Raw genomic sequence first — 23,988 nt, 5'->3', positions numbered from 1 at the left:
GCCTGGGCAGCACTGGGGAACAGGTTCTTTCCACATGCTGGGCATGTTTAACAAGGAAGCTGAGGAGCAGAACGCCTCACTAGCAGCAACATTAGACAACAGAGGAACCTGCCAGGAGCAGTCACCAGCCCCAGGGAGAGTGACGGCAGTGCTCGAGTCAGGTCCACTCCAAGATATGAGTCATGACGTCTGCCTCTCGGTTGCTTGCTGTGTGGCTGGCAGTTTGGTTCAAAACTCCTGGGGTCTGGCTGGTGCAGCTCCGAGATGAGTCTAATCCACAGGCTTCCTCGGAGCAACTCTCTGCTTTGATGAGTGTCTAAATGAGTATCCGATGAGTGTCTGATGGGGTCTAAATTAGCTGTTTCCACTGAAGAAAGAGATCTTGGAGTCATTGTGGATAGTTCTCTGAAAACATCCACTCAATGTGCAGCAGCAGTCAAAAAAGAGAACAGAATGTTGTGGGGGGAATCATGAAGAAGGGGAGAGAGAATAAGACAGAAAATATCATATTGCCTCTGTATAAATCCATGGTACATCCTCATCTTGAATAACGCATGCAGATGTGGTCGCCCCATCTCAAAAAACATACATTGGAAAAGGTTCAGAAAAGGACAACAGAAATGATGAGGGGTCTGGAATGGCTTCCATATGAGGAGAGATTAAAAAGACTGGGACTTTTCAGCTTGGAAAAGAGACGGCTAAGGGGGGATGTGATAGAGGCCTATGAAATCATGACTGGTGTAGAGAAAGTAGATAAGGAAGTGTTGTTTACTACTTCTCATAACACAAGAACTAGGGGTCACCAAATGAAATTAATAGGTAGCAGGTTTAAAACAAATAAAAGGAAGTATTTCTTCACACAATGCACAGTCAACCTGTGGAACTCCTTGCCAGAGGATGTTGTGAAGGCCAAGACCATAACAGGGTTCAAAAAAGAACTAGATAAATTCATGGAGGATAGGTCCATCAATAGCTATTAGCCAGGACGGGCAGGCAGGGATGGTGTCCCTAGCCTCTGTTTGGCAGAAGCTGGGAATGAGGGACAGGGGGTGGATCACTTGATGATTACCGGTTCTGTTCATTTCTTCTGGGGCACCTGGCACTGGCCACTGTCAGAAGACAGGATACTGGGCTAGATGGACCGCCTCCCCTCCCCCCCATTTTCCATATCCTCCTCACCCAGATGCCCAAGAACGCGCGGAGACCTCCGGGCACCCAGCCACTCCACTCCAGAGGATGGCCCAAGCAACAGAAGGCTGTCATGTTTGATTTTTAATGTGGCTACAATAAGCAATGTGGCATTGTCCTTCCCTCCTCCCCCACCCCACCCGGGCAACCTTGTCCATTATCTCATTTTTTAAAAGATTAATAAAGAAACAATGCATAGTTTCAAAATAATAGTTACTTTATTTCAAAGCGGGAGGGTGGTTGGTTTACAGGGAATTAAAATCAACAAAGGGGGTGGGTTTGCATCAAGGAGAAACGCACACTACTGTCACACTGAAGCCTGACTAGTCATGAAACTGATTTTCAAAGCCTCTCTGATGCACAGCACGCCTTACTGTGCTCTTCTAATCACCCTGGTGTTTGGCTGCTCAAAATCGGATGCCAGGCGATTTGACTCAACCTTCCACCCCACCATAAATGTCTCCCCCTTATTTTCGCAGATATTATGGAGCACACAGCAAGCAGCAATAACAATGGGAATGTTGGTTGCGCTGAGGTCTGACCTAGTCAGCAAACAGCATCAGTGAGCTTTTAAACGTCCAAAGGCACATTTGACCACCAGTCTGCATTTACTCAGCCTATAGTTGACCTGCTCCTTACTACTGTCCAGGCTTCATGAGCCATGGGAGCAAGGGACAGGCTGGGGTAGGTGTGACCACGCAGTGCTGCCGGCTGGGAGAGCAACCTGAGGCAGAAGCCTCCAGCTCGCATGATATTTTAGGCAGGACTGAATCCCCATAAGATGAAAGTTAAAGAAGAGAATGACCTGGAGTTGCTGGCTCCCATTTGGTGCTCTAAGAGGAGGATAGCTATGTCTGTCCAAGAGCCTCTGATCGACCTCACTGAGGTCTGCCAGGAGCATCCAGGAGATGTACATCGGCTATCAGTCCTACTGCACCATCTGCCGCGAATGCAAGGAGCTGCTGCTGTGTAGCAATGCAGTACCACATCTGCCAGCAGCACCCAGGAGACATACGGTGACGGTGAGCTGAGCGGGTTCCATGCTTGCCGTGGTATGGCGTCTGCATGGGTAACCCAGGAAAAAAGGCACAAAACGATTGTCTGCCATTGCTTTCATGGAGGGAGGGAGGGAGGAGGGCCTGATGACATGTACCCCAAACCACCCGCAACAATGTTTTTCCCCCATCAGGCATTGGGAGCTTAACCCAGAATTCCAATGGGCAGCGGAGACTTCGGGAACTGTGGGATAGCTACCCATCATGCAGTGCTCTGTAAGTTGATACTAGCCACGGTAGTGAGGATTCACTCCGCCGACTTAATGCGCTTAGTGTGGACATATGCAATTGACTGTATAAAATCAGTTTCTAAAAATCGACTTCTATAAAATCAACCTAATTTTGTAGTGTAGACAAGGCCAAAGTCAAGAGGCTGCAATCCTTAATCCTGAATGGGGTGTTGACTCTGAAACCTAGCGGTGTCAGTTTACATGCCAACATTTTTAACTTCTTCTTGCCAATCGTTTTAGCAGAACCATCCAGCTGATGTGCTTATCTATTGAGAACACTGGTCTAAGTGACAAACTTATTTGACCAAGCCCCCATTCTTTGCATCTATACTTGTTTACACTTCACCCCACCCAAGTACATATACCGCCACCCAGCTCTGAAGGCAGAGAGGAGAGCAGCGGCTGCTGGCTGGGCACCCAGCTCTGAAGGCAGAGAGGAGAGCAGCGGCTGCTGGCTGGGCACCCAGCTCTGAAGGCAGAGAGGAGAGCAGCGGCTGCTGGCTGGGCACCCAGCTCTGAAGGCAGAGAGGAGAGCAGCGGCTGCTGGCTGGGCACCCAGCTCTGAAGGCAGAGAGGAGAGCAGTGGCTGCTGGCTGGGCACCCAGCTCTGAAGGCAGAGAGGAGAGCAGCGGCTGCTGGCTGGGCACCCAGCTCTGAAGGCAGAGAGGAGAGCAGCGGCTGCTGGCTGGGCACCCAGCTCTGAAGGCAGAGAGGAGAGCAGCGGCTGCTGGCTGGGCACCCAGCTCTGAAGACAGCATTGTGTGAGCAGTAGCACAGAAGAAAGGGTGGCAATGTGAAAAGCAATATTCATCAGTATCACTTTTCACAGCAGACTTAGTCCCCATTGCCACCTTTACTTCCGTGCTGCCCCCCCCCCCACCCCGCTGACAGCAGAACCCCGCTGCCTCCTGGTGAGGAATTGAGGGGGGGAGGGGAAGTAGAGCCTGAGCCTGGGTGGTGGGGTTCCAGCTGTCTCCTTTATCCCCACCTCCCTGGTGTGCACATTCCTTCTGCACGAGCCCAGCCACCCGGGGCTGAGAGCCAGAGCACTTAAAAAAAAAAAAAAGCACACAACTCATGCCTCCCTTGCCACGTTCCCACGCCTACCTTGCCAAGCCCACCCCCTGGTTTGAGAATCGCTGATTTAGATGGAATGACAGATACTAGGGCAGTTTCTTGCTCTCTGCTTGAAAGAATCATCCCCTCTTAGCCCTCCCCAAATCTTTGACCACCACAGCTCTAACTTGAACCCTTCTCATCCCCAATCCCAGTCCTTCCAACATCACATGCACTAGCCGTTCCAGCTGCCTAACGTGCTTGCAGTCAAGACCAGCCCTGCCCCCCCACCCCCCCGCCGAGCCCATTGGCCCGTGGGCCTGCCAATCTCATGCCAGGCTGGTACTTGGATGGGAGATCAAGAAAACTTGAGGTTGCTGTGGAGACATAGGTGATGATTCAGTAGAGGGCACTCTTCCCTTTCAGTTAGCATTGGGTCGCTGCCCTTTGTTTATAGCTTCCAAGGCCAGGAGGGACCCTTATGCCCATCTAGTGTGACCCCAGATAGCCCCGGCCAGAGACCTGCCCACAGTAATCCCTAGGGCAGAGCTTTGAGAATGGTCAGGGATGGAGAATCCATCATGAGCCCGGTGAATTGGTCCATTGGTTAATTATTGTCACTGGTAAAAATGTCCACCTTAGTCTGAATGTGTCTAGCTTCAGCTACCAGCCACTGGGTCGGGTCAGACCTGTCACTGCCAGACTGACGAGCCCCTTATGAAATATTTGTTCCCCACATAAGTATTTACAGGCTGGGATCAAGTCACCCCCGAACCTTCTTTTTGTTAGGGTAAATGGATGGAGCTCCGTGAGTCAGTCACTGGTTTTCTAACCCTTTAATCATTCCCCTGGCTCTTCTCTGACCCCCTCCAGTTTATCAGCATCCTCCTTGAGCTGTGGCACCAGGACTGGAGCCAGGATGCCAGCAGCAGGCGCCCCAGTGCCAAGCAGAGAGGAAAATGTCATACTAGACATTCCCCTGTTTAGGCGTCCATGGATTGCTTTAGCCCCTTTTAGCCACAGCATCACACTGGCAGCTCATGTTCAGCTGATCATCCCCCATGATCACGGGCACCGGAAGGACTGCAAGAGTGCGGGACTAAGCTCCCCTCAATGGCCTGACCCCCTAAATCCCCAAACCCCTCCCCTACAATGGCTTGGCCCTTCCAGATCCCCAGACCTGTCCCAACAGCCTGTATAAGAGACCAGATGCTGGTATGTGGCTCAGTGCAAAGCGGGACCTTGGTGCCAACCAACTGGGCCAGGTCATTGCATGCTCCCTCCCAGCCAGGTTTTAAAGGGCCGGGGAGACAATGGCCATTTGGGTGCTGGGACCTTTGTAGAAGTTGAGGGGCCAAGGTCAAAGTGGTGGAGGAATTAATACTTAAATATCCCACAGAGAGCACATACGTTTCTTTTATTAAAAAGTGGGAGGCCATGGCCCACTGGCCCCCCTCCGCCCCGGTTCCGGCACTGGTGACCATGACCCCAGATTATTTTCAGAGTCACTGCTGCCCGGGATCAAGCCTCCACTCTCCAAGTGTGACTGGCATTCGTTGTCGCTAGATATAGACATTTATGTTCAGCCCTGTTAAAGTGTCTGCAGAACCAAAGCACTGAGCACTTGGTATCAAAGATCCCGGGGGACTATTCACATAAGCTGGATCGTTACTGCTGGTGTCCTGGACACACTGCAGTTGGCAGGAGTAACTACGTTCTTCCTACCTATATTCCTTCAGTTTAATTGGAGGTGGTGTTCTCCTTCCCTGCCTCTCCTAAAATGTTGTGCAGTTTTGTCAAGAGTGGCTGCTGCGTTCCTCCCCAGAGGGGGTGAAAGGAATCCTGTGTATACCTGTATAAAGCACTGTCGGATGTACTGCGATAACCTGCTGCTATTTCTGACACGTGGTATCATGACGCACACGGGCTATATGCGATACCTTGAGTCACTGCAGTTCCTGTGGCTTTGTTCTCTGGCTCCATCAGTCACAAGCAGCACCAGACTAGCCAGGGGACCTGTGTTTCCCTTTCATTTGTGCCAGTGAAACACATTGGCTCTGGTCGCCATGTCTCGCAGGCAGGAAATTCATTCCTGCAGCCTGCTAATTGCTATAATTACCCTCACCTGGCTAATAGCACACAACTACTGCCGGCCACTTCCCTTAAAGAGACTGTAATCCAAACAGCTGCTGCCTCTGATTCGAAGTATTCGGAATGACTTATGTTGCAGGGGTGCCCAGAGGTCCCTGTCAAGAGCCAAGGCTCCTTTTGCTGGGCTGTACCCCACAGCAAGCCAGTCCCTGCCCCACAGGGCTTCCAATCCACACAGACAGGGGGTAGGAGCAGTGTGGGGATGGGACTTGGGGATGGGACTTCCAGTGACAGCTGGAAATGAAACCCCAGGGCTGTGATGTCTGCCCAGGGGATTCTCTGTTGTGGCTGCTGGATCCACACTGCATCAGAAACTGGGTCTTGTGGATTCAGTTTCCAGGCCCGCGCTTGAGTGTCCACAGTGCATTGTAAAGCTGGGCTTACAACAGCAGGACACGGGTCTGAGCCATGTGAATGCATCCACACTGCACTGTGCAGACCTTCTGACTCCAGGTTGCGGCTTGAGCTGTGACCACACTGCACAAAGGCAGGACTTGGACCCAAGTCGCAGCAGGACTTGGGCTCTGACCCTGTGAGTCCCCCTGGCTCTCGCTTCCTGAGTTAGACAGATTTGTGTGTGGACGGGAGGGGGTTTGGCACAAGCCGCAGTCTGAGCCCTGGTTTACAGCACAGTGTAGCTGGGGTGCTCTCTGGCTGTCCGGCCCACATACCCAGCCTGTGCTGCCTTGTCACCCCATCGGGGAGCCCTGTCTGGACTCCACACGCGTGGGCGGGCTGGCTGCCTGCACGTCAGGCGCGATTCAAGCAAGCTGCCGAGAGGGGAAAGAGATTTTTGTTTCGTTTGGTGAGACCCCCGTCACTTCCAGGCTGGGTCGTGGCTGCCAAACCTTGAGCAGATGCCAGAGTCAACAGAGTGGAGCTCCCCTGGCAGAGCAAACACCGCTGGATCCTGAGCTAAGCAGAGACATGGGGTAGCATGACAGGTTTCAGAGTAGCAGCCGTGTTAGTCTGTATTCGCAAAAAGAAAAGGAGTACTTGTGGCACCTTAGAGACTAACCAATTTATTTGAGCATAAGCTTTAGTGAGCTACAGCATGAGTCATCACTGATGCTCCGGGCAGCTGGGGACAACAAGGTGGGGCAGGGCCAGCCTGGCTCTTACAATCCCAGCCACAGAAAGGCTCCGACAAGCCCTCGCGTACTGCTGCTTGTGTCAGCCACGCCAGCATGGGACAGGCCACCGTTGGGTGTCATGGGCGGAGGCTGAGTGCAGACCTCAGATCTGAAAGCACGAGTCCCTACAGCTGGAGCTGGGGGCCCAGCTCGCCTAGCAGGTGCCAGTAGCAAATGCATAAGCCACTGCGTGTGATGCAAGCACTTGAGGAGGCCGAGAGCTGCCCTGGTGCCTTGGATGCGCCTCCTGTTGCTGCCACCAGAGGATCCCAGAGCACTTTGGGATCGGTCCCTTTACCTGAGAGGGGAAACTGAGGCACCGAAGGCTGCATGTCACCCACATCAGCGGAGAGCTGAGATGATGACCTTGGGCTCCTAGCTCGAAGACTCTGGCAGGGGCACTAGAGCATCCTAACTCTCGAGGGGCGGGGCCTGGCTCTGGATCAGTGGGGTGGGACGGGTAGGGAGCACTGGTGGCTGGCTGACCTAGTGCAGTGGCTTTCAAACTTTTTTTCTGGTGACCCAGTTGAAGAAAATTGTTAATGCCCGTGACCCAACGGAGCTGAGGATGAGGGGTTTAGGGTGTGGGAGGGGGTCAGGGTTGGGGTGTGGGGGTGAGGGCTGTGGTGTTGGGGTGTGGGGCCGGGAATGAGTGGTTCAGGGTGTGGGAGGGGGCTCTGGGCTGGGGCTGGGGATTGGGGCGTGGGGATGGGGCACGGGATTACCTTGGGTGGCTCCCAGTCAGCGACACAGTGAGGATGCTAAGGCAGGCTCCCTGCCTGTCCTGCCACCGCAGACCACGCTGCACCCTGGAAGCAGCCAGCAGCAGGTCCAGCTCCTAGCTGGAGAAACACAAGTGGCTCCATGTGACTCTCCCCCACAGGCACTGCCCTCCCCTCCCAGTTCCCATTGGCTGGGAACCGGCCAATGGGAGTGCGGAGCCAGTCCTCGGGGTGGGGGCAGTGCACGGAGCCCCGTGGTCCCCCCGCCTAGGCACTGGACCTGCTGCTGGCCGCTTTCGGGGCATAGCACGGTGTCAGAACAGGTAGGGACAAGCCTGCTTTAGCCGGGCAGCACTGCTGATGGGACCTTTAATGGCCCGGTCGGCGGTGCTGACCAGAGCTGCCGCGACCCAGTGCCTTCCATTCCATGACCCAGTACTGGGTCACGACCCGCAGTCTGAAAACCACTGGCCTAGTGGGTGCCGAGGGCTGTGTGTGAAAGCAGCCTTAGTCTGCTATTCACATGACACCTGAGCAGTAATACTGAGAAAGTTGCCGCCCTCCTGCTCCCGGACGCAGCAAGGAGTGGGGCGGATTTAACCTGGGAATGTTGCAGGGGAGTTTCATTGGGGATGGGAGACTTCTCTTGAGGGAAGATACCTGAGCCTGTAACCTGAGCCAGGAGGAGGTTTGGGGCAGGGTGACACCTTCTGCCTGGGAAACTGGACAAAGGCTGGAGGAGGAGCTGGGGGGAGGCTGGGTGAGATGGCTGGAGGGGTTTCCAGTTTTGGGGAATTGGCTGGGGAAGAGGAGGGAGCCCCAAGGCTTGGTCTAATCTCCCTGTCACCCAGAAGGGCCTGACTAAGGGATCCTGTTTATGCCTGCAAGCTCTGGTTTGAACTGTGTTCCTGTCGTCTCTAATAAACCTTCTATTCTACTGACTGGCTGAGAGTCATGGTGAACCACAGGAAGTGGGGGTGCAGGGCCCTGACTCCCCCTCACTCCGTGACAGTTGGTGGCAGCGGTGGGATGTACTGCACCCTGTGGACGGCGCTTCCTGCAGTAAGTGACTGGGGAGCAGTGAACGAAGGGGATTGACGGGGACCAGGCGTGCTGAAGAGTCAGAGAGGAGCGGTTTCGGGGGACGGAGGAGCTACGCTTATCCCCTGGGAGTGTGTCCAGTGAGAAGGACTGTTGCAATAAGAGGGTCCCCTTGGGCACTACGGTGAGCAGTCTCAGTGGCGGAGGAGTCTGTGGCTTGACCCTGGGAGGGAGGTGGTGACCTGGAGAAGGGCTGGCACCCTAGGGGTTCCTCCTGGAAACTGTGGGGAGTTGCGAGCACACAGGCCTGCAAGTGGCCAGCTGGAAGATGTATAATAAGCACCTTAAGAGCGACCTGGTGGAGCTGTGCAGGCAGAGGGGGCTGCGCATTTGGAGGCTCACCAAAGAACAGCTGATTGCCCAGCTGGAGGAGGAAGATCGCTCGGAGGAACCGATCTCTGTCTCTGAGGGAAGCAGCCTGGCAGATGCAAGGCAGGCCCCAGTGCCTGACCTGGCTGGGAGGGGTCAGACTGCTACTGAAGGCATCCTGAGACCCCTCCTACCTGTGCCCAGGGAAGGGGCTGGGAGGAGCCCTGCGAATACCGAGGGCACCGTGACCCCTGCAGCAGGGGATCCTCCTGGTGGAGTTCCCCATCCCTGAAGCTGAGGCGGCTGGAATGGGAGAGGGAGATAAAACTGGTCTAGGTTGGATATTAGGAAAAACTTTTTCACTAGGAGGGCGGTGAAGCACTGGAATGCGTTACCTAGGGAGGTGGTGGAATCTCCTTCCTTTGAGGTTTTTAAGGTCAGGCTTGACAAAGCCCTGGCTGGGATGATTTAGTTGGGGATTGGTCCTGCTTTGAGCAGGGGTTTGGACTAGATGACCTCTTGAAGTCCCTTCCAACCCTGATATTCTCTGATTCTCTGAGAGAGCTGGAAGATCAAGAGAAGAAGCGAGAGGACCGTGAAAGGCAGCATCAGCATGAGCTGGAGGAGTGGGAAAAGCAGTGGCAGCATGAGCTGGAGTTGGCCAAGCTGAGGAGCAGCGAGGCTCCGGCTGCAGTGAGTGATGGGGGAACCAGGATGGCATGGAACTTAGATAAGTGCATCCTGACCCATCGTAAGGAAGGGGAGGACATAAATGAATTCCTGATTGCCTTTGAGATGGCCAGTGAGTTGCACCAGGTTGCTCCTGCAGGCAGGTTCCGGTTTCTCACCCCCTTACTGGACCCCAAAGCCGTGGCGATGTACAGCCGAATGGAAGGGGCGGAGAAAAGGGACTATGAACTATTCAAAAAGGCCCTGCTACACAAGTTTGGGCTGACTCCCGAGATGTATCAGGAAAGGTTCCAGAATCAGTATAAAACCCCTGAGGTCACATATTTGGAACTGGCAACCCGCATGGAGGGATATGCCCTCAAGTGGGCGGATGGGGCCCAGATGAAGGAGGACCTGGTTAAACTGATGGTACTGGAGCAACTGTATGAGCGGTGCCCATCCGACCTGAGGCTATGGTTGGAGGACAAGAAGCCAGAGAACCCGCGACATGCGGGGCAGCTGGCTGATGAGTTTGTGAACAGCCGGTCAGGGGGTTGCAGGGAGGAGTCCCAAAGGATCAGGCCCACCCTGATGCAGTGAGAGCATCACCATGGGACCTCCCAAAGGGGGAACACGTAGAACCCCCTCCAAAGGGGAACATCCGGCATCAGGACCAACCGACTGGCTCGAGGGGACCAACTGGACATGAGCTGCTATCACTGTGGCCAGAGAGGCCACATACGGACCCAGTGCCCCAGGCTCAAGGACAGACTGAGCAGACCAAACCCACACAGAGTTAACTGGGTAGGGACCCAGCCGGATGAGGGGCAGCCTTCCCAGACAAGGGGGTCTGGCAGCTTACCAACTGCTCAAGGGGAGGAGGGCTCCAGACCAGCTCCTCTGGAGGGCTGGATGCTCCGGACTCAGGGTTCTCAGTTTACAAAGTGGGTGCAGGGCTGTCCCTGCGGAGCGAGTGCCTTGTTCCCCTGGAGGTGGCTAGGAGGAAGGTCAATGGATACTGGAACACGGGTGCTGAGGTGATGCTGGCCCGGTCCGAGGTGGTGGCCCCAGATCGGGTGGTGCCCAATGTCACAGAGTCCCTGGGTGATGCTCTGGAACTGCTCCCCATGAAGCCAGTCAGGACTCTGGGGAAGTCTCCTTTCTGTGAGCAGCCAGTCTTCAGGACACACAGCTCACACAGCTTCCACCTTCCTGGGTCTGACCTCAGAGCATTCAGCATCCTCTGCCCCTCCGTGCGCTTCCCACAGCAAGTCCACCCAGGCGGGGCTCCTGGGGAAGCCAGAGGGTCCTGCACCCCAACTCCGCAGTCAGACGTGACTCTCAGCCAGCCAGTAAAACAGAGATTTATTAGACGACAGAAACATGGTCTAAAACAGAGCTTGCAGGTGCAGAGAACAGGACCTCTCAGCTGGGTCCATTTTGGGGGGCCAGGAGCCAGACAACCACTTCTGCACTTCACTCCATGTTCCAGCCAGCCCCAAACTGAAAACTCCCTCCAGCCCCTCCTCCTCTGGGCTTTGTCCCTTTCCTGGGCCAGGTCACCGGATTCCTTTGTTCTCCAACCCTTTAGCTCTCACCTTGCAGGGGGGAAGGGCCAGGCCATCAGTTGCCAGGAAACAGGGTGTTGGCCATTCTCTGTGTCCAGACTCCTGCACACACCTGCCCTCTAGAGCTCTGCAATGATCATACACCCTTACCCCACCCCCTAGATACTTAAGAACTGCATAGGGGAAACTGAGGCACCCCCACACTATTCAGAAGAAACATTAAGAACAGTCCCACTTCGTCACACCCAACACATACCTGACCCTGATGGGTGTGGGCAGGACCCCATTCAAGGTAAGCATGGTGAGGGTACATCTGAAATGGGGGGCCAAGGAGGGCCCCGAAGATGTGGGTGTGTACCACCATTTGCCCGCTGAGGTGTTGATGGGGGTGACCTGGAGGACTGGCCGAGCAATCCCCAGGGCACCCTGGTTGTGACCCATAGCCAGAGCCAGCAAGGAGCACTATGACCTGACTTTGGGGAGGGTACCTTGCCAGAGGCACAGGACCCCACCTCGGTGGGGAGGGAGTGCCCAGGGACACAGCTGAGAGAGGCTGCGGTCTCAGACTCAGCCAGCGAGAGGGAGCAGGTCCCCATCCCTTCCCCAACCACTGAGTTCCAGGCAAAGTTACAGAAAGATCCCTTCTTGAGGAACCTAAGGGACCTGGCCGACCTCAGTGCAGCACAGACCATGGGGAGAGGTTGCCAGGAGAGGCTCCTGTGGGAGAAGGGGTTCCTGTACCGAGAATGGGCTCCCACAAGGGAAGTAGAGTCCTGTGGGATCAGGAGGCAGCTGGTGGTCCCCCAGAAGTATCGCCGCAGGCTCCTGTACCTGGCCCATGACATCCCCCTCGCAGGGCACCAGGGAATCCGGCGCACCCGGCAGAGGTTGCTACAGAACTTTTACTGGCCCGGGGTCTTTACCACGGTCCGGCAGTATTGCCGATCCTGTGACCCCTGTCAGAGGGTGGGGAAGGCCCGGGACAAGGGGAAAGCGGCTTTGAGACCTTTGCCCATCATAAAGGAGCCTTTCTAGGAGGTGGCTATGAACATAGTGGGGCCTCTCAGCAAGACGACCCGGTCGGGGAAGAAGTACATCCTGGTGGTGGTAGATTTCGCCACCCGCTACCCCGAGGCAGTGCCCTTAGCTTCCATTGAAGCCGACACCGTGGCCGATGCGCTCCTGACCATTTTCAGCCGAGTGGGGTTCCCCAAGGAAGTCTTGACAGACCAAGGCTCCAACTTCATGCCGGCCCTGCTCCGGTGCTTGTGGGAGAAATGTGGGGTCCGGCACGACTGGGCCTCAGCTTATCACCCCCAGTCCAATGGGCTGGTGGAGAGGTTCAATGGGACGCTAAAGATGATGCTGAAAATCTTTATGAACCAGCACCCGCAGGATTGGGACAAGTACTTACCTCACCTGCTGTTCGCGTACAGGGAGGTGCCCCAGGAGTCTACCGGATTTTCGCCTTTCGAACTGTTATATGGAAGGAGGGTGAGGGGCCCCCTGGACCTGATGAGCGATGATTGGGAGGGGAAGTCAGTGGTGGAGTATATCCTGACCTTCCGAGAAAGACTTGCTGAGCTAATGGGCCTGGCCAAGGAGAATCTGGCCAGAGCCTAGAGGAAGCAGAAGGTCTGGTATGACCGCACGGCGTGGGCCTGCACCTACGCCACCGGGGATCAGGTGATGGTTCTCATCCCTGTGAGAAAGAACAAACTACAGGCCGCCTGGGAGGGCCCTTTTAAGGTTGTCAAGCAATTAAATGAGGTAAACTATGTGGTGGAGCTGTCGAACCGGGCGCACCACCTCCGTGTGTACCGTGTGAATATGATGAAACCATATTATGACAGAGGGAATGTGGTGCTGGCCATGTGTGGACACTGGGCAGAGCAGGGAGATGACCCTCTAGTAGATCTATTCCCTGAGGCAGGAGCTGGCTCCTCCCAGGAAACAATTCCCCTCTCTGATCGGCTAACCCCTGCCCAGCAAGCTGAGGTCAGGGGGGTGCTGCATCGATACCGACAGCTGTTTTCCAACCAGCCTGGACGCACTAATCTGACTGTCCACCGGGTGCAGACGGGGTCGCACCCTCCGATAAGATGCTCCCTGTTCCGAGTCACAGGGAAAACTGCTCAGGACCTGGAAAGAGAGGTCAGAGACATGCTGGCTTTGGGGGTGATCCAGGCATCTGCCAGCCCTTGGGCCTCGCCGGTGGTGCTGGTCCCCAAAAGGGACGGGTCGATCCGGTTCTGTGTGGACTATTGGAAGCTCAGTGCCATCACTGTATCAGATGCCTACCCCATGCCCAGGCCTGATGAGCTCCTAGGCAAGCTGGGAGGAGCTTGGTACCTTACCACCATGGATCTTACAAAGGGCTACTGGCAAGTGCTGCTGGATGCAGATGCCCGGCTGAAATCTGCCTTTATCACCCCTCTGGGGCTCTATGAGTTCCTAAACCCTGCCTTTCGGCCTCAAGGGAGCGCCGGCCACCTTCCAGCGCCTGGTGGATCAGCTACTGAGGGGGATGGAGAGTTTTGCCATGGCATATATTGATGACATCTGTGTCTTTAGCCAGACCTGGGAGGACCATGTGTCCCAAGTTAGACAAGTGCTGGACTGACTGCAGGGGGCTGGGCTGACTGTAAAAGCGGAGAAGTGCAAGGTGGGGATGGCTGAAGTATCTTACCTGGGCCACCGGGTGGGGAGTGGCTGCCTAAAGCCGGAACCAGCCAAGGTGGAGGTGATCGGAGACTGGCCTGCTCCCCACACCAAAAAGCAGGCTCAGGCCTTTATTGGGATGGCAGGATACTATCGGAGATTTGTGCCCCACTTTAGAGACATAGCTGCTCCCATCACTTGGGTATGCAAGAAGGGAAAGCCAGACAAGGTGGTCTGGACCAAGCAGTGCCAGAAGGCTCTCTGTGTGCTGAAGGAGGCTCCGGTCAGTGGCCCAGTTCTGGCAAACCCAGACTTTGACAAGCCCTTTATGGTGTTCACTGACGCCTCAGACACGGGGCTGGGTGCGGTGTTAATGCAGGAGGATGAAAAGGGGGAGAGACACCCCATCGTGTAGTTGGACAAGAAGTTGCTACCCTGAGAGCAGAACTACGCGGCCATCGAGAAGGAGTGCCTGGCTAAGAAACTAGAGCCCTATCTCTTTGGGCGACACTTCACTGTGTACACCGAGCACTCTCCCCTGACCTGGCTACACCAGATGAAAGGAGCCAACGTCAAGCTCCTGAGGTGGAGCCTGCTCCTGCAGGATTATGAGAAGGACGTGGTTCTTGCGAAGGGAACTGCCAACATGATAGCAGATGAATTGTCCCGGCGAGGGAGCCCTGAATACTGGTCAGAGTGACCCCACTCAGTTCTGTCTCGAAGGGAGGAGAGATGTGATGCAGTAGGGAGTGGAGCGGATTTGACCTGGGAATGTTGCAGGGGTTTCATTGGGATGGAAGACTTCCCTTGAGGAAAGATACCAGAGCCTGAACCTGACTCAGGAGGGGGGTTAATCATAGAATCATAAAATATCAGGGTTGGAAGGGACCTCAGGAGGTTCTAGTCCAACCCCCTGCTCAAAGCAGGACCAATCTATGACTAAATCATCCCAGCCAGGGCTTTGTCAAGCCTGACCTTAAAAACCTCAAAGGAAGAAGATTCCACCACCTCCCTAGGTTGGGGCAGGGTGACACCTTCTGCCTCGGAAACTGGACAAACGCTGGAGGAGGAGCTCGGGGGAGGCTGGGTGAGACGGCTGGAGGGGTTTCCAGTTTTGGGAGGTTGGCTGGGAAAGAGGAGGGAGCCCCAAGGCTTGGGACTAATCTCCCTGTCCTCCAGAAGGGCCTGACTAAGGGATCCTGTTTATGCCTACAACCTCTGGGTTGAACTGTGTTCCTGTCGTCTCTAATAAACCTTCTACTGGCTGGCTGGGAGTCATGGTGAATTGCAGGAAGTGGGGGTGCAGGGCCCTGACTCCCCGTCACACCGTGACACCCCCTCAATTCCTCGGGCAGTATTTGAGGATGCAGGGCCAGGGCTCAGCGGAGAGCTTGGCATGGGCTGAGCTGTGCTGCCATCTGTTACAGTGCAGGTCCGGGAGCTGGCAGGAGCAGTCTGAGTTTTCACACACCCAGGCACCAGGGGTGCAGCATGGGAGACCCCTGGCCATCCAGGTGATCTGCAGCCAACTCCCTGGCTCCTCTGCACAGCCTGGGGCAGGCTAGAACAGCGAGACCTGCCCCTTGGCATGGCTCCCTTCTGCACCTGCCGCCACGCCCATAAGGTACACATGGAGCCGAGTGCAGTGAATCGCAGAACCGGGAGAGCCAGCACTCACCTCCATGTCTCCTGGAATCCCAGGGCTGAGGGGGCAGGGGCTGGCTGCCCCACAAGAGCTCAGAGCAGCCAGGGCTTGTGTGGTGCTTGGGGAAGTGCCCCAGGAGAGCCCGAGCCCATCAGGATGGCTCGGCCACAGCCCTTCTCCTCTGGTGTGCCAGGGCTGTGCAGGAGGAACTCGGCCGAGTACAGCTGGAACGTGAGTCTGGCGCAAGGGCAGCATCTCGGGCACGCAGCGGCATCAGCATCGGGGACCCTGGGGCCTCCAGCAGCCTCTGCCTGTCCTGGCTGGGTTTTCTCGGGTGGTGCCTACCAGTGACCCCGACCCTTGCCACTGGCCCAGAGGAGCATGGCAGAATGGCAGGAGGGGATGCAAAAAGCGGGTGGATGGGGCTGGGATGCGGGGGAGGCAGTGAGAAGAGCTGGCCTGGAGGGGGATTGGGTGGGTGGGAGGAGCCCCCAAACCAACGAGGGCGTCCTTTCCAGTCTAGCTGTTCCATATGAAGTTCAGGGCTGTGTGTTCCAGCCCTTTTGCCTGCTCCAGCTGGGAGCCGCTGAGCACGCAAGGGGCTCTGAGCTGCTGCCAAGACAAGTAATTAAGGGCTATTGCTTGTGTTAGAAGGGAAAGTGGTTAACGCTGCACGCCTGGGGGTGAGCAGGGGCCCGCACCGTGTGTGTGCACATGGGGTGTGTGTCCAGGAGTGCGTGTGAATGAGTTCTCAGGGGTGCACATGGGGGTGGGGGTGTGCGCAGTGGCTGTAGGTGTTTGCATGTGGGTGTTTGAGGAGGGTGTCTGTGTTGGCAGGTGTGTCTATGTTCAGGAGTGTGTCTAGGTGCACAAGGGCGTTTATGGGAGGGAGGGGAGGTTGTGTCTCTGTGTGTGTGGATTCCTGTACGGGGCCATGTGCCTGTGTACACAGCTGTATCGCAACACAAGTGAGTTTACGTCTGTAGCTACGTATCCGCTGGGGGGCTAACCCTGCACGTGGGTATCTCAGTAATTGACGGGGGGGCCTCACCCGTCTAGCAGCTCTGTCCTTTGGCGAGCGAGCTCCTACTGCCCCCACCCCCTGCTAGTGCCCAAAGAGCAGGGCACATTGGGGCTCTCCATGTAACGTGTCTCGGGAAATCCAGCCCATTGTATCCGAGCACAATCAATGGCTCAGTCAACTCCCACCTGGGACAGGCCAGAACTGCCCCAACCCTGCAGGCTGAGGGGCGCATGGGCTAAAAGGAGGACAGCTCTCATCCCATCCCCTTTGGGACAAAGGCTGACTGGCTTGAGCAGGGAGTGTTACCCCTGGGTCACATAGCCAGCGTGATTCACTGACTGCCCCGAGATCAGACTCAGCTGGGGAGGGAGTACCCCGGCTGTGGGGGTGTCAGCAGAGGCCTGAGGCCAGCGCAGTTAGTGAGGGCAGATGTGGGGCAGATGTGGGGAGTGAAGGGGACAGGGGCTGGGATCTGGCTGGAATTCAGGCTGTCTCTGAGTCTCATCAGACCTACCCCTAAAGTCCTCCCGCTATCCTAGCCTGCCCCATCTGAGGCTGATGGGGGCAGCCTGGCTATCTCATGCAGGGCACTGATGGCTGACCTATGGCAATGGGGGCTCTAGGCCTGCTGGGATTGCAGACCAGGGTCAGTGTTCCCTCTAATTTTTGACAGGCCGTGTGCGCAAAAAAATTCTTCTGTGCAAAATGTTGAGTTTCTGTGCAAATTTTTGTGTGCGCTGTGTTTTGCTGTGTGCGCAGGGTTTAGGATCTGTGTGCACACGCACACAGCTCAGAGGGAACAGTGGTCTCGGCCCTTCGTGCTGATGCAGGCTGCTTTCTCTCTCTTGCAGACCTCAGAGTTGTTTGAGATGATCGAAAAGATGCAGGTGAGTCGCCTCCCTAGAGCTGGGCCCGTGGCTGGCTGAGCAGAGCAGAAGGGAGGAAGGAAGGTGCAATACATACTAGGAGGCATGGGTGGGGGGCCCACGTGGGCTCTGGTGAGCCAGCCAAGAAGTGGAGGCTGGTTTGGGAGAGCAATTACCATCTCAGCCCAGAGATCTCCCTCACACGCCACCCCCAGCTGGGATGAGAGATCCGTCAGGGCCCCTGTGTCAGGCCCTGTGTCCCCTGGGAGAGCCCAGGGCAGGAGCAGTCCTTGGGGCTCAGGGATCGGAGGAGGCCGGACAGGTTGTCAACTCGTATTATTCAGCAGAGGCTGTCGCTGTGGCTGGAGCCTGAAGAGCTTTTAACTGAGTTTTTCAGTGTTTTGCTGCAGCTGGTTCAATACATTCCTGGAGGGGACGGGGCATGAATAGGGTCTCCTCTGATGCAGCAGGTTGAGCAGAGACGGGGAGATGGGGCTGCTGCAAAACCCATGGTGCTTTCTGGAAAGGCCCTTTGCACTGGGCTCCCGTCTCTCAGGAGCTGTACAGGGTTCCCAGTCACTGCTCGGCCACCGGCCCTCCTTGCTTTTCCTGCCTTGACCTGCCAATGCCCTCACTGCTGACCCTTCCCAGCCCTTCCAGTTCTGGGGACCCCCTACACACATCTCCGCCGACCCCCCTCAGTGCTGACCCACAGCCCCCTCAGCCCTTCCAGTTCTAGGGACCCCCCTATACACAGCTCTGCTGACCCCCCTCAGTGCTGACCCACAGCCCCTTCAGCTATTACAGTTCTGGGGTCCTTCTACACACAACTCTGCCGACCCCTCAGTGCTGACCCACAGCCCCCTCAGCTATTCCAGTTTTGGGGACCCCCCTATACACAGTTCTGCCGACCCCTCAGTGCTGACCCACAGCCCCCTCAGCCCTTCCAGTTCTAGGGACCCCCCTATACACAGTTCTGCCGACCCCTCAGTGCTGACCCACAGCCCCCTCAGCCCTTCCAGTTCTAGGGACCCCCCTATACACAGCTCTGCTGACCCCCCTCAGTGCTGACCCACAGCCCCCTCAGCTATTCCAGTTCTGGGGACTCCCCTACACACATCTCCGCCGACCCCCCTCAGTGCTGACCCGCAGCCCCCTCAGCCCTTCCAGTTCTAGGGACCCCCCTATACACAGCTCTGCCAACCCCCCTCAGTGCTGACCCACAGCCCCCTCAGCCCTTCCAGTTCTGGGGTCCTTCTACACACAGCTCTGCCGACCCCTCAGTGCTGACCCACAGCCCCCTCAGCCCTTCCAGTTCTAGGGACCCCCCTATACACAGCTCTGCCGACCCCTCAGTGCTGACCCACAGCCCCCTCAGCCCTTCCAGTTCTAGGGACCCCCCTATACACAGCTCTGCCGACCCCTCAGTGCTGACCCACAGCCCCCTCAGCCCTTCCAGTTCTAGGGACCCCCCTATACACAGCTCTGCTGACCCCCCTCAGTGCTGACCCACAGCCCCCTCAGCTATTCCAGTTCTAGGGACCCCCCTATACACAGCTCTGCCAACCCCCCTCAGTGCTGACCCACAGCCCCCTCAGCTATTCCAGTTCTGGGGTCCTTCTACACACAGCTCTGCCGACCCCTCAGTGCTGACCCACAGCCCCCTCAGCCCTTCCAGTTCTAGGGACCCCCCTATACACAGCTCTGCTGACCCCCCTCAGTGCTGACCCACAGCCCCTTCAGCTATTGCAGTTCTGGGGACCCCCCTATACACAGCTCTGCCCAGCGGGTTCAGCACGCGAAGCCAAGCTCTCCAAGTGAGCAGAGCTGAATGGCTTCCTGGGGCTTTGTAGCCTGGACTTGTCCCTGTCCTGAAGCGCTGCACGGACACACGGCAGTATGGAGAGCCTTGCAGAGCCGCACAGCTGCAGGGACAGCCGGCGCCCCGCCCCAGCTGTGAGTTCATGCCCCGCTCGCAGAGCACTCCTGCCAGGTGCTGCCACAGGTAGACACAGCCCCCGAGTCCCACCCACAGCCATCGACTCAGAGGAGGTACAGAGCGGGGACAGCCATGCGGCTGTGACCCACAGCTGCCTGCAGATCTGTGCCAAGCAGGAAGCAGCCCCCACCCGCAAAGCAAACACACACTCTGGTGCTAGGGCCCACGCTCAGGGCCAGCCACTGACTCCCTCTTCCTTGTTGTCTCTCGCAGGGAAGCAGAATGGATGAACAGCGATGCTCCTTCCCACCCCCTCTCAAGGTAGGCCCCAGAGGATGCTGCATGGGGGCAGGGGCATTGGATCTCCCTCCCCCCAGCACATTTGGGGTTACCCACTTATGCTGGGATGCCCTCTGCAGTGTCGGATGGGGCCTGCGCTTTGCACCATGCGGCGCGCTGCGGGCTGCAGCCGGCTCTGACGCCCCTCGCGCTCCCTACCGAGCACGAGCTGCGGCTCAGCACCCACAACCAGAGGGGCTCTGACGAGAGGCAGAGAAACTGATGTGCCCCTGGCTCTGAGGGCTGCTCAGCAGGAGCTGTACAGGGTTCCCAGCCACTGCACAGCCACCGGCCCTCCTTGCTTTTCCGCCTCGACCTGCCGACCCCTCAGCGTGACCCGCACCCCGCAGCTATTGCAGTTCTGTGGTCCCCTCTGTACACCGCTCTGCCGACACCCCTCAGTGCTGACCCGCACCCCCTGTCACGGGGTCCCTGGGCGATGCTCTGGAGCTGCTCCCTATGAAGCCAGGCGGGACTCTGGGGGAGCCTCCTCTCTGGGAGCAGCCTGTCTGCAGGACACACAGCTCACCCGGCTTCCACCTTCCTAGGTCTGACCTCAGAGCATTCAGCCTCCTCTGCCCCTCCGTGCGCTCTGCCCCTCACAGCGAGTCCTGGGGAAGCCAGAGGGTCTGCATACACCCTTCTCCCACCACCTAGATACTTAAGAACTGCATAGGGGAAACTGAGGCACCACCACAATATTCAGAGAAAACATTAAGAACAGTCCCACTTTGTCACACCCCCTCAGCTATTGCAGTTCTGGGATCCCCCTACACACAGCTCTGCCGACCCCCTCAGTGCTGACCAGCAGCTCCCTCAGCTATTCCAGTTCTGGGGACCCCCCTACACACAGCTCTGCTGACCCCCTCAGTGCTGACCCGCAGCCCCCTCAGCCCTTCCAGTTCTGGGGACCCCTTACACACAGCTCTGCCGACCCCCACAGTGTGACCCGCAGCCCCTCAGCTATTCCAGTTCTGGGGACCCCTTACACACAGCTCTGCCGACCCCCTCAGGGCTGACCCGCAGCCCCCTCAGCCCTTCCAGTTCTGGGGACCCCCTACACACAGCTCTGCCGACCCCCGCAGTGTGACCCGCAGCCTCCACAGAGAAGCTGTCAGCTGTTCTGCAGCGTAGTTTGTGGGGAAACAGCGGTGGGAAGGTGGGAAGCGGAATGAGATTATCTGACTCATTCTCCTGGTCGCCTTAGGCAGGATTTGAACCCCGATCTCCAGAGGTGACAAGCTAATGCCTTCAGAGGGCAGCTCCAGCTGGGATGGGCGTCCGCAAGAGCCATCACCTTTTCCCAGGGGGCCGGCTGTAGCGTGTCCACCCTGTCTGCGGCAGCTGTGCGGGAGGCCAGTGGCCGCGGAGACGTCCCTGCTGGGCTGTTGGCAGGAGAAGGGACCGTTGATTGACAGAGCCAGCAGAGACAACAAGCAGTGGGCCAGCACCGTTCACTGGCCTGACGGCATGCCACCCACAAGGGCGCTCGTCAGTGTCGCTGCTGATCTGAATGTTAACCTTTAACGGTGTCCAGGGGGTCACGGGATAGCCTCTGACCAGTCACCTCTCTGGCTTTGTTCCTCGATCGCCTCTGCAGGGGGCTGGCGCCTAGTGGGCCTGGTGGGTCCTGCCTGCCCCATCAGGGATATTTGCTCCCCTTTCCAGTGCCTGCCAGGCCCCTTGTGCAGCACCCCGGTCTACAGTGAGGCGTCCCATTACTGGGCAGCACTGCGGCTCCCCTGGGGCAGAGACCTGTCTACACTACAGCTTCGACTACCAGTGCACGCCCCAAAGTGCTCTGCCCTCTGAGCTCCACTCCCCAGGGTAGATGTGCCTGCTAGGCTTCTCCGTCTGGCAGGTCCTTGGAGGAAGGCCAGGCTTGGCTGGGGTCCGGGGTCCGGGGGGCAGCAGCAGGCCTGGCTCTCACGCAGGGCGGACTCCCCCAGTCGATGAGCCCCTGGTGTGTTTGTGTGTTTCAGACCGAAGAGGATTATATTCCGTATCCCGGCGTCCATGAGGTAACGAGGGTGCCTGTGCTCTGCCTGTGTCACATTTGTGTTGCCGTGGAGACCAGAACCCGGCCTGGGGTGCTGCACATCCCCCAAGGCATGGTCTCTGCCCCAAGGAGCTTCCAGTCTAAGGAGACAGGTGACAAAGGCCAGGTGGGGCCCGCTCTGCCCAGCCACCCGCAACTGGCATTGCAGCAGGGCAGGTCTAGAGGAGGGCAGTGGCCAGCCCAGGATGGGAGTCCCAGGGAAGGCACAGAGGGAATGGGATGAAAAGGGGAGTAACGAGGAGACAAGCAGGGAGGGGCGGGCTGTTCTGCGGCGTCCCCAGCACTTGCTGATCTTCCCCTTGCTGCGCCAGGCCAGCGCCTGAGCCTTGCAGCCTTTGGCTGCCCCTGGCAGATCGCAGGGTACACTGGGCGCTTGTGGGGATGGTGCCATTCCCCGGGAGGCGCTGGGAAATCCCCCGGCTCCCCGGGGATCTCAGAGTAGCACCAGGAGGGTGGGGTTGGAGTGGAAGGGGTGGGCATGGTTACCAGGCCAGGGTACTGAGGCCAAGGCTCCATCGTGTAGGAAAAGGGCCCCAGGGTCTTTAACAACCATTAGCCTCCCTGCCCTGCCTTAGCGACTGGCAGAGGTGTCCATCTCTCCAGCAGCAGGCCGGGGCGTTGCTTCAATAGAGACCAAGAGGGAAGTGCTTCCTATTGAAATTTATCTGCCTCCCCATCAGCCAGTTCCTGCACAGACATCCTGGGCCCGACGCTGGCTGATTTCCTAGGGTGCTGCTGAGTGTCAGGCCGCTCTGAGAACAAGCTGTAGCTCTTGGATCACACTTGCCACCCAGAGCTCTTCAGGCACTTTACAGCCCCCTTTTACAAATGAGGCACGGAGAGGGGAAGGGACTGGCCAAGGTCACCCCACAGGCCGGGGCAGAGCTGGGAAGAGACCCAAGTCTCCTGAGGCCCAGGCCAGTGCGCTAAGCACTAGTCCCCGCTAGCTTGCTCTAAGGCAAGTTATAAGGTAAGAGGGTTCAGTGTACCCCTCTTTTGGAAGCCTCCTGGTGAGCCCATGAGCTGTCTGTTCCCAGCTGTCTGGGGGTGGGCTCGGATCCTAGCAGATCTCCTACGCTATGCAGCATCTGGCCTGGCCAGGCTGTGGACGGGTGAGTGGGGAGTGGTGGTGATTAGCCAGTCGTGAGTGCTCTTCTCCCTGATTGCCCCAGCATGGCGCCGGGGGTGCTGTGCTCCTGGTGGTAAAACCAAGCCTCTCTGCAGTTCGCAGTGTTGGTGTAGCAGGGTTGGTCCCTGGATATTAGAGAGCCGGGTGGGAGGGGAGACCTTTCATCACCTCAGAGTGCAGGATTAGGCTCAAAGAAAGATGTTCCCCCACCCCGTTGTGTCAGTGCTCAGCCTGTGCTCCCGATGGGCCTGGTTCCTGACAGTGAGCACTGTCCTGCCTCCCTCAGTGCCCTCTTGGCTTCCCATTCCTCTGCTGTGCCCTTGGCTGCTGTCTTGGGCCCCTGAGGCCGACGAGGCGAACGCTTCGTTTGCGAAGGCCTCTGGGCTCCTTCCGAAGAGTGGTGTTGTAGAGATCCTGGGCGCATGCTCCGCAGGCTGTGTGTCTCCACACCAGGGTCGCGGGTCAGCATGCCCCAGTGCAGTTTCCTGGCCCTCCCTCTCCCTCCAGGTGCTGGGGCGCGAGGGGCCGTTCCCCCTCATCCTGCTGCCACAGTTCGGGGGCTACTGGATCGAAGGCACCAACCATGAGCTGACCAGCATCCCCGAAACCATGTCACTCCCGTCTCCAACCTCCAAGGTGAAACTGGAATGTAACCACATGGCCAGGATCTACAGGAAGCATTTCCTGGGCAAGGTAAGCACTCCTTCCCCACCCGCCCCCCAGCACCCCCTGGCCCTGGCCCAGCAGGAAGATGATCCCAGCGCTCGCCATGCACTGCCTTTAGCACAGACTGGCCGTTCTCAGTCCCTTTGCTGGTGATTCCCCGACCAGACCAGTTTCCCTGGCTCCCGGTGCTTGTGGGACTCAGACTCCCTCTGGTTTCAATGGACTTTGGAGCAGGCTCATACTGGGGTTCTGCTTCATTTGCAGGCTCAGGACAGCCTACGCTGGGGCTAACCCTTGTGTTCTCTGCCCCTGGAACAACCCGGCCGAGCCCCATCGGGCCCCCCAAGGAAGCCATGTGGCAAATTTCCTGTGTGAACAGGACGGGGGGACTGGGATTGTGGGAATCGAACAAGGAAAAGAAAGGCCTTTGCCTCAACTCCTGTTTGGGGAGAGAGGCTTGGGGAAGCAATAGTGACCT

General features: G+C 57.4%; 1 protein-coding gene across 15 annotated transcripts in view; it reads left to right on the top strand.

Moving 5' to 3' along the window:
* RAP1GAP (RAP1 GTPase activating protein) overlaps positions 1-23,988 on the top strand; it is a 188,032-nt gene that overhangs the window by 111,793 nt on the left and 52,251 nt on the right. For 7 of the 15 annotated variants that reach the window (XM_078849386.1, XM_073316428.2, XM_073316422.2 and 4 more), the window contains 4 exons: positions 17,364-17,399; positions 19,591-19,638; positions 21,639-21,677; positions 23,352-23,537. In XM_078849386.1, the coding sequence (XP_078705512.1) occupies positions 17,382-17,399; positions 19,591-19,638; positions 21,639-21,677; positions 23,352-23,537 (291 nt within the window). In that variant the 5' untranslated portion in view covers positions 17,364-17,381. Of the gene's footprint in view, positions 1-17,363; positions 17,400-19,590; positions 19,639-21,638; positions 21,678-21,946; positions 23,538-23,988 lie in introns of those variants that run through there. The other 8 variants (XM_078849383.1, XM_078849384.1, XM_078849382.1 and 5 more) reach the window with 3 other exon arrangements.

The sequence above is a fragment of the Lepidochelys kempii genome, chromosome 18 (genome assembly GCF_965140285.1).
Source record: "Lepidochelys kempii isolate rLepKem1 chromosome 18, rLepKem1.hap1, whole genome shotgun sequence".
Taxonomy (NCBI): Eukaryota; Metazoa; Chordata; order Testudines; family Cheloniidae; genus Lepidochelys; species Lepidochelys kempii.
Note: the sequence above shows the minus strand (reverse complement) of the source record. Positions and strands in the feature narration are given on the sequence as shown.